Raw genomic sequence first — 12,876 nt, 5'->3', positions numbered from 1 at the left:
GCTAGAGTCAATTCTGAGATAAACAAACTGTAGCTGTTGACAGATGAGTCCTTTAAAGTTGTTTATTTTACTAATCATTTTTATAAGGCTACAATATCAGAACAATTCAAATCCAAACCCGCAACACCATTGGACCTTCTATTGCACAACAGGGATTACTCCTAATAATATTATAATTATATCGTCCCAATCCCTGGCTCCATGAATGTTTTATAAAATCTAACTTTTCTCACAGTGTTCGATATTTTTAACCAGATTTTTATCCTTGACTTCTGCACAGATATTTCTTCCCACTCCCTCATAAATCTCTGCTCCCTGTTTGACCCTTTGCATTTTATCTGGAGCATTCAAGGCTGCGACCACTCATATACCAGCACAAGTTTACACTAGTGGACGTTATGAAACTCTGGTTTGACGGAAAGTTCAAGCTTGTAAACAGGACCTCTATAAATAGTAAGTTAGCCACAGGCTCAAACACTTGTCCTCCCTCCGACAATATGTCGTTACTGGGGAAACGGCTCTTTCTGTGTTTGATAGCTCTGTATGGGTGTAGGTGCCAGAGACATGATGATCAACAGCAGGCCATGTTCCTTGCAGGTCCCATGACTAGTGAGCAGGTGAAAAGCCTGAATGAAGAAGTATTTGACGGAGAATTGCTGGACAGATTTGACTGCAGTCATCCCATACCTCCTGGCTCTAGACAGTACTTTGAGCATCTCCAGAGCAGAGGGGTGACCCACTTCAAGGTGCCACTGTCATGGGCCCAGCTTCTACCCACGGGCCTCCCCAGCCAGCCCCACCAGGCTGTGGTGACCTGTTACCAGACCCTGCTGAGACAGCTGCTGGAGTCGGGCCTTCAGCCTCTGGTTTTGCTCCACGGCTCCACTGTGCCGGAGGCTCTGAGGTCACGGTTTGGAGGCTGGGAGAGCCAGGAGCTGGTGGAGATGTTTCAGCAGTACGCAGAGATGGCCTTTCAGGAGTTTGGAGAGCTGGCAGAGTCATGGCTGACACTGAGCAGCTTGGATGAACTAACGGGGGCTGAGCTGCAAAACGCTCTTGATGCACACAGCAGAATCTATCGCCGTTACCACCAGATGTTTCCTGGGAGAGGTAGGAGATCACTGTTTGCTTTTGAGCATTAATGTTATGAGTTGTTGTGTAAAACCTGTAGTTTGTATGGAATGTAAAGAAAATATTGAAAAGGGGAAATATTTAATCAGTCATTATTCAAAAAAGGGGCTTGCAAATAATAGAAATTCTATATTTTTGTTTTTTTGTTGTTCCCCTCTTCTCTTCTGCTTGTTCCATTACTGAAGATTTAGAAACATACAAAGCCAAGGAACCACATGTGGCTGGAAAAACAGACATTTTAATGCAGATTTCCCCAAAAATTTTACTTTATAATTTATTTATTTTTCTGTTCAAAATATATCTTTGCATAGAGAATAAAGTTGTTAGATATACAGGTATATTGAAACTTATACACCAATAAAGTTCAGTTTATCCGTTTTTTCCATCTTTATTACTGTGTTTATCAATAATCATCATGGCAATTAAACATTGCAAAGCACATTTAGATTGATATATAATCATATTGCGAGAGCATTGATCTTCTGCCGTGCGACAGGCGTCCAGTTTTATTATATGCACAATGATTATGGCAATGTTTATTGAGATACTGCCTTTCATGTCTGTTTATCTTATGTGCCTAAGGTCATGATAAGGAGAGTGCAAATGCAAGAGGAAGGAGAATGTGATTGGAGCACAGTAAAGTGATGACAGATAAATTAAAATGTAATTTGTTGCAGATGGACAGATATCAGTTGGGGTAAAGGGCAGTAAAATCCAAGTCATCTGTGAAACCCAACAACAGGTAAGATCTCACAGTCACATACAACACACAGCAATCAAACGAATTTCAATTTCAAGATGCCTCTTAATAGATAAAGGTGTTAGGTTAATCTTTATTTCTGTGCGAGAAAAGAGTTTCACACCCCGACGCTCACACGCTCATCTCTTTCTCAGAAATACATAGATTTCCTGTCTGTTAAAGTTCAGTATGACTGCACTGCCGGGCAGAAGCTGGCTGAGGAACTGGGAAATATCATGGTACGTAGCCATTAACATGCCTCAGTCACTGGTTTAATCTGGTATCTGTGCTGCTTTCACCTGAACTGAATGTATCTGTTTTCTCAGGGAAAGTGTGGAAAGAAACCGGTTCTCATTTACGAGTTGAACATCCACGGCTGTTCTCCTTATCACTTTCTGTCTGATACCAAAATATTAGAAGGTAATCTTTCATATGAATAATGAATCACGATCTGAGATAAGTGAATTGTATTGTTTGCTTTATGACCCTTCGCACTCAAAGTTGGAAAAAGAATTATAAAAAGAGATCAACACTTTTATTTGCCTGGGTCATAGTTCAGACAATTTCAAATTCATAAATAAAACTGATTGGACATCATTTATATCATCTAATGAAAACTTGCATGAACAGTTCAAGGACACCGTTATTGTTTTATGACAATGAAGGACATGTGAATATGATCGATGATTTATTCTGTATAATTAATTATCATTATACTTTCACAGTGCTGAGCGATGCAGGACGCAATGTTCTTGGGTTGGACATGGTGGATCTGTTACGTCCTGCTGACTCTATCCCTAAAAAGTGTGTAGTTCAAAAAGACAGTGAAGTATTTATTCCACATTATATCTAAACCGGTCTCTGTGAAAATGGAAAATGAGTAAATGTGTGATGATTTGATTTGTGAAGCACAGAACACCAAAAAATTCAATTCAGTTACAAAATATTTCACTATGTCAACAAGGTATGTACTGAATATGTGTGATTATGTGTGTGTGTGTGTGTGTGTGTGTGTGTGTGTGTGTGTGTGTGTGTGTGTGTGTGCATTTAAAGGGGAAGGTACTTAATATTTACCATTAAAGTTCCTTCCGCTTTGGTAACAAATATTTTTTGACTGCATGGTTATATTAAGTCCTATGCTAGTCCATGGCAAAGAACAATCGTTGAATTTTTCTTCAATTACTCCATCTGATTTCATTTTTAATGTCTTCTTTCTCAATATTAAGACAACAACATCAAGAGGAGGAAACCTACAACAGAAATGATCTTCAAACATCATCATGTTTCAAAACCTACTGCAAAACCTGGAGCAATTTTGCCACCATGAACTCAGCTCAGCGAGATGCTTTCCTGAACGAATCCTTCCCTGCAGACTTCCAATGGGCCACGTCCAGTGAGTCCTTCAAGGTAGAAGGTGGCTGGTCAGAAGGGGGTAAGGGGGAGACCGTTTGGGATCGCTTCGGTCATGGAGGCCTGGCCTTTGACAATCAGACAGCTGATCTGGCCTGTGACAGTTTCCACAAGGTGGATTATGATGTCTACCTCCTGCGAGGCCTTCATGTCAACACCTACCAGTTCTCCATCTCCTGGGCCCGTATTTTTCCCTCAGGCCACAGAGGCAGCCACTCAGAGAAAGGGGCTCTCTACTATGACAAGCTGATCGATGCGCTCATTGAGTCTGGCATACAACCTGTTGTCACTCTCTACCACTGGGATCTGCCTCAAGCACTCCAGGATCATGGTGGATGGACCAACACTTCCATGGTTGAAGCCTTCAAGGACTATGCAGACTATTGCTTCTCCAGGTTTGGAGACAGGGTCAAGACTTGGAACACATTCAGCAGCCCCTGGATGGTGAGCCATGCTGGCTATGGCACTGGTGAACACCCCCCTGGTGTAAAGGATTATGTGGTTGCCGCCTATCAGGTGAATGTAAAGTCATTACTGTAATATAAATATATGTCATTCCTATCCATTTAGCTGACGGTTCTCTCCGCTTTGCAGGCCACTCACAATATACTCAAGTCTCATGCTGAGGCCTGGCATGTCTACAACAACAAGTACCGGATGAAACAAGGAGGAAAAGTTGGCATTGCATTGAATTCTGACTGGGCCGAGCCCCTGGACCCCTCCAGACCCGAAGACATAGTAGCAGCAGATCGCTACCTGCAGTTCATGCTGGGCTGGTTTGCACATCCCATATTTATAGACGGAGATTATCCTGCAACACTCAAGACTCAAATTGAAGAGAAAAAAAGACTGTGTCCCAATTCTGAGCCTGCAAGGCTTCCAGTTTTCACTCCTGAAGACAGGAAGAGGATCCATGGAACAGCTGACTTTTTCGGGTTAAACCACTATACCTCCTGGTTGGTCAACAATAGTGATGGTGGCTGCACCGCTGGTCCTCAGGGAGTTGGTGATTTCCAGGCTCATGTGGATCCATCGTGGTCCTCTACAGCTTCTGACTCGATATATTCAACACCATGGGGCCTCCGAAGGCTTCTAAACTACATTTCCACAGAATACTTGAATGTTAATAAAGTGCCTATCTACATAACTGGGAATGGGATGCCTACTGGGTACAGTGGGGACACTCTCAATGATATCAGCAGAATAGAGTACATGAGGAGTTACATCAATGAGGCCCTGAAAGGTATGCTGTAGGTAGTATTCCATACTCTCATCTGTTTTGTTAGTATTTTAAAAACATCTCTTGTACAAATCAATGATTAAGTGATAAATAATTACAAAATAAGTGAGTTTGTGTCTTGTACCCTGTAAATACTAAGAATAATAACAATAGGAAAATTGTATAAATGGTTGTGTGGCTCAGTGTCTCTATTCTCTCAACAGCTATACAACTGGATGGCGTAAATGTTCAGCGGTTTACTGTCCAGTCACTCATGGATGGTTTTGAGGGTCCACAAGGCTACAGTGAACGGTTTGGACTCCACCATGTCAACTTTGATCTACCTGACAGACCCAGGACTCCAAAGCAGTCTGCCTACTTTTACTCTGAAGTCATTGAGAAAAATGGTTTTGCTTCAAAGAAACAGTTCTTTCATGCACCAGATATGACAAATACGAAGTCAAATAAAGTTTCCCCAATGCCACCTTCCACAGTCCCATCACAAGCCAAGGATGTCTGGAGGAAATTCTCTAAACAAACCAATTTTCAGAGAAAGCTCTACCACTATGGTACCTTCCCTCAAGGCTTCAGGTGGGGAGTGTCATCATCAGCTTACCAGATTGAAGGTGGCTGGAATGCAGATGGGAAGAACTCCAGCATCTGGGATACATTCACCCAAGAACTTGGCAATATTCCTGGTAGTGCGAATGGAGATGTTGCCTGTGACAGTTACAACAGACTTGATGAAGACCTCTACATGCTGCGAGCTCTGAGGGTGAATTCGTACAGATTCTCTCTGTCCTGGTCCAGGATCTTTTCTGATGGTCGGCGTAGCTCTATGAACCAGAAAGGTGTTGACTACTACAATAGACTTATTGATGGTCTCTTAGCGTATAACATTACCCCCATGGTGACACTCTATCACTGGGACCTCCCTCAAGCTTTGCAGGACATTGGTGGATGGGACAATGTAGACATGATTAATATTTTTAATGACTATTGTGACTTCTGCTTTGACAAGTTTGGAGACAGAGTAAAGTTTTGGATGACCTTCAACCAGCCTCAAACAATTGCATGGTCCGGATATGGACTTGGACAGATTCCACCAAATGTAAAAAATCCAGGAATTGCACCATACAGAGTTGCACACAACCTGATAAAAGCTCATGCAAGAGCCTACCACACGTATGATGATAAGTATCGAACATCCCAAGGAGGATTAGTGTCCATTGCCCTCAATGCTGATTGGATAGAACCTAAAGATGTCACGGTTCCCAGAGAAGTGGTGGCTGCTGACCGCGCTCTGCAGTTCCAGCTGGGCTGGTTTGCACACCCTATTTTCAAGAATGGGGACTATCCCGATGCAATGAAATGGCAAGTTGGTGACAAAAGTGAACTCCAAGGTCTTTCAGAGTCAAGACTTCCTTCCTTTACTGAAGAAGAAAAGAGCTTCATCCGGGGAACTGCTGACATTTTCTGCGTAAATCACTACACAACAAAGATAGTGAACCACAATACAGCTCCACTTAGCATTAAATCCTATGACTATGATAAGGATTTGATAGAAGCAGAGGAAAGTGATTCACCAACCACAGCCATCAGTAACCAGAGAGCTGTCGCATGGGGCTTGAGGAGACTCCTCAACTGGATCAAAGAGGAGTACGGAGATCCAGAGATCTACATTACTGAGAATGGAGCAGCCACAGCCAATGCGATCACAGTGGATGACATAGAAAGGGTATTTTTCCACAAAACCTACATTGATGAGGCTTTGAAGGGTAAGTTCACACATCAATATCTAGATTTTTAGAAAATAAAATTTTCAAGTTCTTATATTCAAGCACTGTGAAGCACTCACCATATTCTTTGGAATCATATAGTATAGCATGTAGGCAAACTTTTCTCAAATGTAAATTTAGTTTATAGCTAATTATGTTTTCTTTATTTGTACTTGTACTGTATGCAGCCCATAATCTTGATGGTGTGAAGGTGAAAGGATATGTAGCAACATCTCTCATGGATTCTTTTGAGTGGCTTAATGGGTACAAAGTTGGATTCGGGCTGCACTATGTCGACTTCACCAATCAAAACCGTCCAAGGACACCCAAACGCTCAGCTCACTATTATTACCAGGTCGTGAGGGACAATGGTTTCCCATTACCAGAAGATGAGAAGACGCTTTATGGAACATTTCCCAAAAATTTTAACTGGAGCACTGCTAGTGCGTCCTACCAGGTAGGCAATCCCAGTACATTGTTGGAGATCACTTCACACTGACCCAGTGCACTGCTGGGATAGTTCTTCTAATATGATAACTTTTTAGGCAACTTTGAGGTGCTTAACAGTTCTATAATAACACTTTTCTTGCCTTTCAGATTGAAGGCAGCTGGAGAGCACATGGAAAGGGACTGAGTATCTGGGACAAGTTTGCCCATACTCCTTTGAGAGTGAGCAATAGTAACGATGGGGATATCGCTTGTGATAGTTATAATAAGATTGATGAAGATGTGGCGGTGTTGAAGAAGTTGAAGGTATCAGACTACCGCTTCTCCGTGTCCTGGCCCAGGGTGCTTCCTGATGGCACCAACAGCTACATCAATGAAGCTGGACTGAACTACTACCATAGATTACTGGATGCCTTGGAAGCTGCTAATATTCAGCCACAGGTAAGCAGTGTTGCCATCGATACTATTGGATTAGGTCCCAGACTTTAACACCGATATTTACCATGTTTAGGACATGATCATTTCTAGCCTTGATTAACTTGAAATTATTGTAGCGTGAACCATATGAAATGTACCAAAGAGAAAAATATACCCTCTGTGAAAAGCGAACAATATAGTAAGCATATTCTCCCTTTTTTTTTCAGGTGACCCTGTATCACTGGGACCTTCCATTGGCTTTGCAGAAAGTAGGGGGGTGGCAGAATGCAACGATTGTAGACAGATTTAGGGATTATGCCGATGTTTTATTCAGTCGACTTGGAAACAGAGTGAAGTTCTGGATCACTCTGAATGAACCGTACATTGTGGCCAACCTTGGCTATGGATATGGTACCTTTGCTCCAGGTAATAGCACCATATTGTTTTAAGATACTCATTTTTATTATTGTAGAAATTGTTCTTTTTGTATCATCTTCTTTCAGCTTCAAAGTTTCAGAAGAATGCCTTCCCTCTCTCGGTTTGGTGCACCTCAGCCCCCATTACTGTGTAGTTCCTATAAGGGTTAAAGTGGGCTTAAATACAGGTGGAGTAGTCCAATGCCCAATAGGGTTTAATGGTGTTATTGAGTAGGCTGCAGATCCTTACAGGTTCGTCAAAGTTAGCTGTTTTTGTTTTACACTGTATGATGTAAATGTTCCTAAAAGTACCGTTAATTACGCTTCAACTGTTTCAGGCATCGTGGGTAAGCAGTATATTGCGGCTCACAACCTGATCAAGGCCCATGCTGAGGCGTGGCACCTCTATAATGACAGGTACCGCGCACCACATGGAGGCATCATCTCCATTACCATCAATTCGGATTGGGTGGAGCCACGGAACCCATATAAGCAGGAGGACGTGGACTCAACCAAGCGCTACTTGCAGGTAGACATGTAAACAACAGAAATATGTTGGTCACTTTGTAATGATTTTTGCTCCTTTACGAAAAAAATAAGACAGGTTAATTAGGTGTCAGGAAAAAAACATGTCGACTTAAAATGATCTCTGACCATGTGATTTTGCTGCAGTTCTTCATTGGCTGGTTTGCCCATCCCATTTTCAATGGAGATTATCCGGACTTAATGAAGACCATCATTCGCAGAAGAAGCCTCGCTGCAGGTCTCCCTGAGTCACGGTAAAGCAACCATAGTTTTTACAAGCAGAGAAAAAGGCAGTTTTGTTGGTTCTAAGTGTAAATAACTTAAACTTGTATGATGAAATCTAAGATTGGGCTTTTGAAGAGACCTATCTCTTCTATAGGCTTCCTGAGTTCACTCCTGATGAAATCAGAAGAATCAAAGGGACCCACGATTACTTTGGCTTCAACCACTACTGTACGGTCCTCTCATACCCTGTAGATCTGGGAAATCAGCAGGATTATGAAGCTGACAGGTAGGCTTGAATCAAATGAAGATACATTAATGATGTTTAATTGTTGCTTTTTCTGTATCTTATACGAGCAGAAGACCTGGGACTGTCAAACTATATTAAGTTGCCTGTCTAAATACAGCACATGTCAACATATATACAGTATGACATGTTTGACTATGTCCAATCCAATATCCAGGGGCACTGGAACCACACACGACCGCACATGGATTGAAACAGGCTCCTTTTGGCTGAAGATCACGCCATTTGGATTCAGAAAAATCCTCAAGTTCATCAAGGATGAGTATGGAAACCCGCCTGTCTATGTCACAGAGAATGGGGTCTCAGAAAGAGGACCGGTGGACCTGAATGACATCCACAGAACACACTATTATAACACCTACATCAACCAGGCCCTGAAAGGTATTTAATGAGGAATATGGAGAAAATATCCTTCTATTAATATCTCTTGTCTGTCTGAAATCTCTTCCTCTTTAGCGATTTGTCCTCAAAGTAAAGGTGTAACATTCATTTTGTTGCCCCAATGCTTAGTCTAGAGCTGAACTACATAGCTTTTATTTTGAAAAGTTGTGAACTTGGTTCTGAAACTTGTATTGTATCTTAAAAAGCTGAAACACAATCTATGATATCATATTATATAAGAACATCTTGTCTTTCAGCCCGTGTTCTGGACGGAGTAGACCTAAGAGGTTACACAGCCTGGTCATTGATGGACAACTTTGAATGGGCTGCTGGTTACTCTGAGCGCTTCGGACTGTTCTATGTGAACCGTTCCAACCCGACACTTCCTCGCATCGCTAAAAACTCAGCCTCCCGCTACGCCGCCATCATCTCCTGCAATGGCTTCCCAGACCCAGCCACTGGGCCCCATGATTGTTTGAACCCAGAACAGGAAGGTAACAAGACTCAGTGCAATCACTGGAGGATGATTTGAAGGAAAAATACTTGGAATTAGATCATACATGATGAAAAACACACATGTTTATAGGGATGTTGAACTAAATGCAAAGTTTGTCTTGTTTCTTGTTTGTCTTTTAACAGCTACAACTGCACCCCCTGCAACAACACTAGAGAGCACTGGCAATACAACAGATCATACAACTGGTCATACGACTCATCATACGACTGTCCCTGTTCTGCCTCCAAACACGGTGGACTTCCTGGGTCTGGAGCTTTCACCTCGCGATGCTGAAGTGGCACTGTACGTCATCTTTGCATTTCTTCTCGCAAGTGTCCTGGGGGTCGTCCTCACCGTGTTTTGGCTCCTGAAAACAAAAAAGAAGTTGACGGGAGAAGCTAGGAATTCCTTTAAGATGGAGAAGATGTGAGCAAAGCTTCAGGAAAGGAGTGAACTCTTCATTAACTGGTCAAGAGAGATCTGGGTTGCTGTTGAATTCATGGTTTTCCATTCAGATTCCAAAAAGAAAGAACATGAACCTCATGTGACAAATATATAAAGGATAATTTTGATTAATCCTGTATTATTTTCAAAATTAAACAAAAATGAATTCAACATTTGTGGCCACACCTTCTTGTCCAAATTAGATAATTAGCATGACCACAATGAAACAGGCCACCAACTGAATTGGTAATCGTTTTTTCTATTTAATAAGTTATGATGAATTATTATGGTTATAATTGTCTTTTTCTTTAATATCAACCTTTGCCGTCACTTCCTGTTTCATTACAGCAGTTTCTGAGCAAACTTCCTGTTGCACCAAAAGAGTGAACATTGCATCCATGGGTCTGTCATCCAGTTTGTCAGTGCAATGTTGTTCTTAGTGTTTCCAATAGTCTTTTGTATGAAATAAAAACCACCTGTGCTGTTTCCAGATGCCTGTGTGAGTGTGAATGAATAACCACTGGGTGGCGCCAGTAAGCCATTTTTTTCACTGTACACAGGTCGGTTGCTGTTGCTTCAATATGTAGCAGTTCAAATTACCTTACATATTTGTATTGAAATGAAACTTATACCTTCATGTACATAAGAGAAGAAAAAAGAGGACAATATGAGATCATGTCATGAAAAACCATACTGAAAGTCCTTTGGTCTCAGTTGACGCTCCTCCCTCCCATTAGTGCCGTTTATTTCTGTCCTGTTTGGTGCAAATTACTTTCTCTTCTTTTCTCTTTTGTCCCCACGGACACATGTAAAGTGTCCTTGGGTCTCTTGAAAGGTGCTTTATAATTTCAAGCTATTATTATTATTAGCTATATTATCATGATATGGAATGTACTTTCACCATGAGCTCTACGCTCTCTGATTTCACACAGCCTCCTTTTTTTTACTCTGTACCATTTTGATGTCAGGAGCCACACGCAACATCATTAAGAAAAACATTTAACTGGCTTTATGCTGAAGCTATAGTCGTAGTTTTGTTTATCTGCTCGATAGCTGCAGTACATCAAGGTGATCTGTTCACATCAATCAATCAAATTTTATGTTTACAGCACCTTTTAAACAAATCAAATGCAATTTAAGGTAATTTATGGGTGACTGACAATAACAATGAGTTAGAAACCTTCTAATTTAGAGACAGATTCATACAAAAAATAGAAAAGACAACAATAAAAGGTTAAGGTAGTAAAATCTTACTCAACTTTCCCAGAAACACTAGGCTTGGCAATAACCATAGAACCCACGGTGTCATGTAAGCCATTGTTGGACATGAATGACAGTCCTGAGATCGTCTTTCCCAGTCTCTTTTAGAGTTGATTTTATATACCATATATATATACTATATAATTTATAATACTTAGAAACACCTATAGGCTCTAGTGCAGGAGTACATTACAAAGCTCTTCACTAGTTACAGACCGAACTAGCTCCTTAGGTCTTATTATTAGTATCACCATCTACTGTGTAAGAGTAGTAGTAATATTTTAATGTTGCATGTTTTACGCTGTCTTTGGAAAGTCCTGCTGCTTATTTGCTTGAAAAGTGCTACACATCAAATAACTCTTATTTAATCTTGAAGTCTTTCCCAGCTGACATCTTCGTCACTGTCTTATACCTCTTCTTCATCCTGAGATATTTGTGTTCTTTTTTTTTGTTTGAGTTCTTACAGACTCAAGTCTTTGTACTGACCTCCTGGACTCTCCTGCATTGTTCTCTGAGGATTTGATCACGCACTTTGAGGACACAATCCGACACCTTAAGGCCTATTGGAGTTTTTGCTTCCCACTGTTTCACCAATGAGCTCCTACCATTCAATCTGGGAGGAATCAGTAAGACATGGCCCTGCATGTCTTTCCCACTCAATAACATCATCCACACACATAACCCTGACCCTTGACTGAAGCGTCATCAGCAAAGCTACATGCAACTTCTCTACACACCTGCTAGGAAACCTGCATGTCCGGTCTCCAGGGCAACGCACCTTCACAACAGGATGTGCGCATTAACGCGCGGTGGGAGTCTGTTGTGCGTGCTCTCCCCTGCTTGCTCCTCAACAGCTCTGATCAACAACGGGTCGATTCAATAACTGAAAATCCCCGATTCAGCCCAGATGAGGTTTGAGTCCAACTGGAGGAAAAACTTACCGGCTCTTAGTTTTCATTAAATGTTTTTAGGTCACGTTGAATAACTTATAAATGTTTGATGACTTGCACATGAGGAGCTGCTGATCTGTGGGATAAACACACTCCTTTAAGATACTGTTGTAACTGGGGAGCTGTGACATAACCATCAGATATAACTGGATCAGTATTCACTTGAAGCCAAAGCTTCACAATCAGCATGTGTGTACATTTATGTGTGCGCTAACTTGACGTGTGCTCTGAGCCTTGTTACCAAATCGAGAAAGAAAGGAGCTCGGATCACAACACACACAGAGGGAGTGCGATTGTATCCTCAATACCTTTACATCCATTAGGATAACCACTAGATTGCTTAGGTATATAATATGCCTACTTGCAATACCTCCATCAATACAACTGTCATTACTGCTCCCTTCATCTCTGTCAGACAATTGTTTTTGCAGAAATACTTTAAGCATCGTTACACATCTCCATTCTTTTCTCTTTTCTCATGAATGCTGTACATTTTTGTTGATTTTGTTTAATGCAACATCTAATGCACCTCCGTCCGTTCCTCACTCTCTGGTATTGAGGGTTAAAGACAGAGGATGTCGCACCTTGTTAAGCCCAATGAGGCAAATTATTATTTTTGAATATAGGCAATACAAATCGAATTTGATTGCCACAGATCTTTCATCAGTCCACTTTGATAACGCACCAGCCCACATCCCCACGTACTGGGATGCAAGCACTTCTCGCTCTGGCCT

General features: G+C 41.5%; 1 protein-coding gene across 1 annotated transcript; it reads left to right on the top strand.

Moving 5' to 3' along the window:
• The first annotated feature begins 497 nt into the window (after positions 1-497).
• LOC133022080 (lactase/phlorizin hydrolase-like) lies at positions 498-9,918 on the top strand. Its single transcript, XM_061089090.1, has 17 exons — positions 498-1,110; positions 1,809-1,873; positions 2,026-2,109; positions 2,197-2,290; positions 2,596-2,678; positions 3,116-3,796; positions 3,875-4,523; positions 4,724-6,277; positions 6,466-6,734; positions 6,875-7,165; positions 7,369-7,567; positions 7,896-8,086; positions 8,230-8,336; positions 8,462-8,593; positions 8,769-8,992; positions 9,250-9,486; positions 9,632-9,918. Exons 1-17 carry the CDS (start codon positions 498-500, stop codon positions 9,916-9,918), a joined length of 5,760 nt encoding a protein of 1,919 aa, XP_060945073.1.
• Positions 9,919-12,876: the final 2,958 nt, after the last annotated feature.

The sequence above is a fragment of the Limanda limanda genome, chromosome 16 (genome assembly GCF_963576545.1).
Source record: "Limanda limanda chromosome 16, fLimLim1.1, whole genome shotgun sequence".
NCBI classification, from domain to species: Eukaryota; Metazoa; Chordata; class Actinopteri; order Pleuronectiformes; family Pleuronectidae; genus Limanda; species Limanda limanda.
Note: the sequence above shows the minus strand (reverse complement) of the source record. Positions and strands in the feature narration are given on the sequence as shown.

What these genes read in the sequence shown, in the direction of transcription:
- LOC133022080 (XM_061089090.1), top strand. Translation starts at nt 498, where the DNA reads ATGTCGTTACTGGGGAAACGGCTCTTTCTGTGTTTGATAGCTCTGTAT. An exon ending in AGGAACTGGGAAATATCATG is followed by an intron (nt 2,110 to 2,196) that starts GTACGTAGCCAT and finishes CTGTTTTCTCAG; the next exon opens with GGAAAGTGTGGAAAGAAACC. An exon ending in ATATGGTACCTTTGCTCCAG is followed by an intron (nt 7,568 to 7,895) that starts GTAATAGCACCA and finishes CAACTGTTTCAG; the next exon opens with GCATCGTGGGTAAGCAGTAT.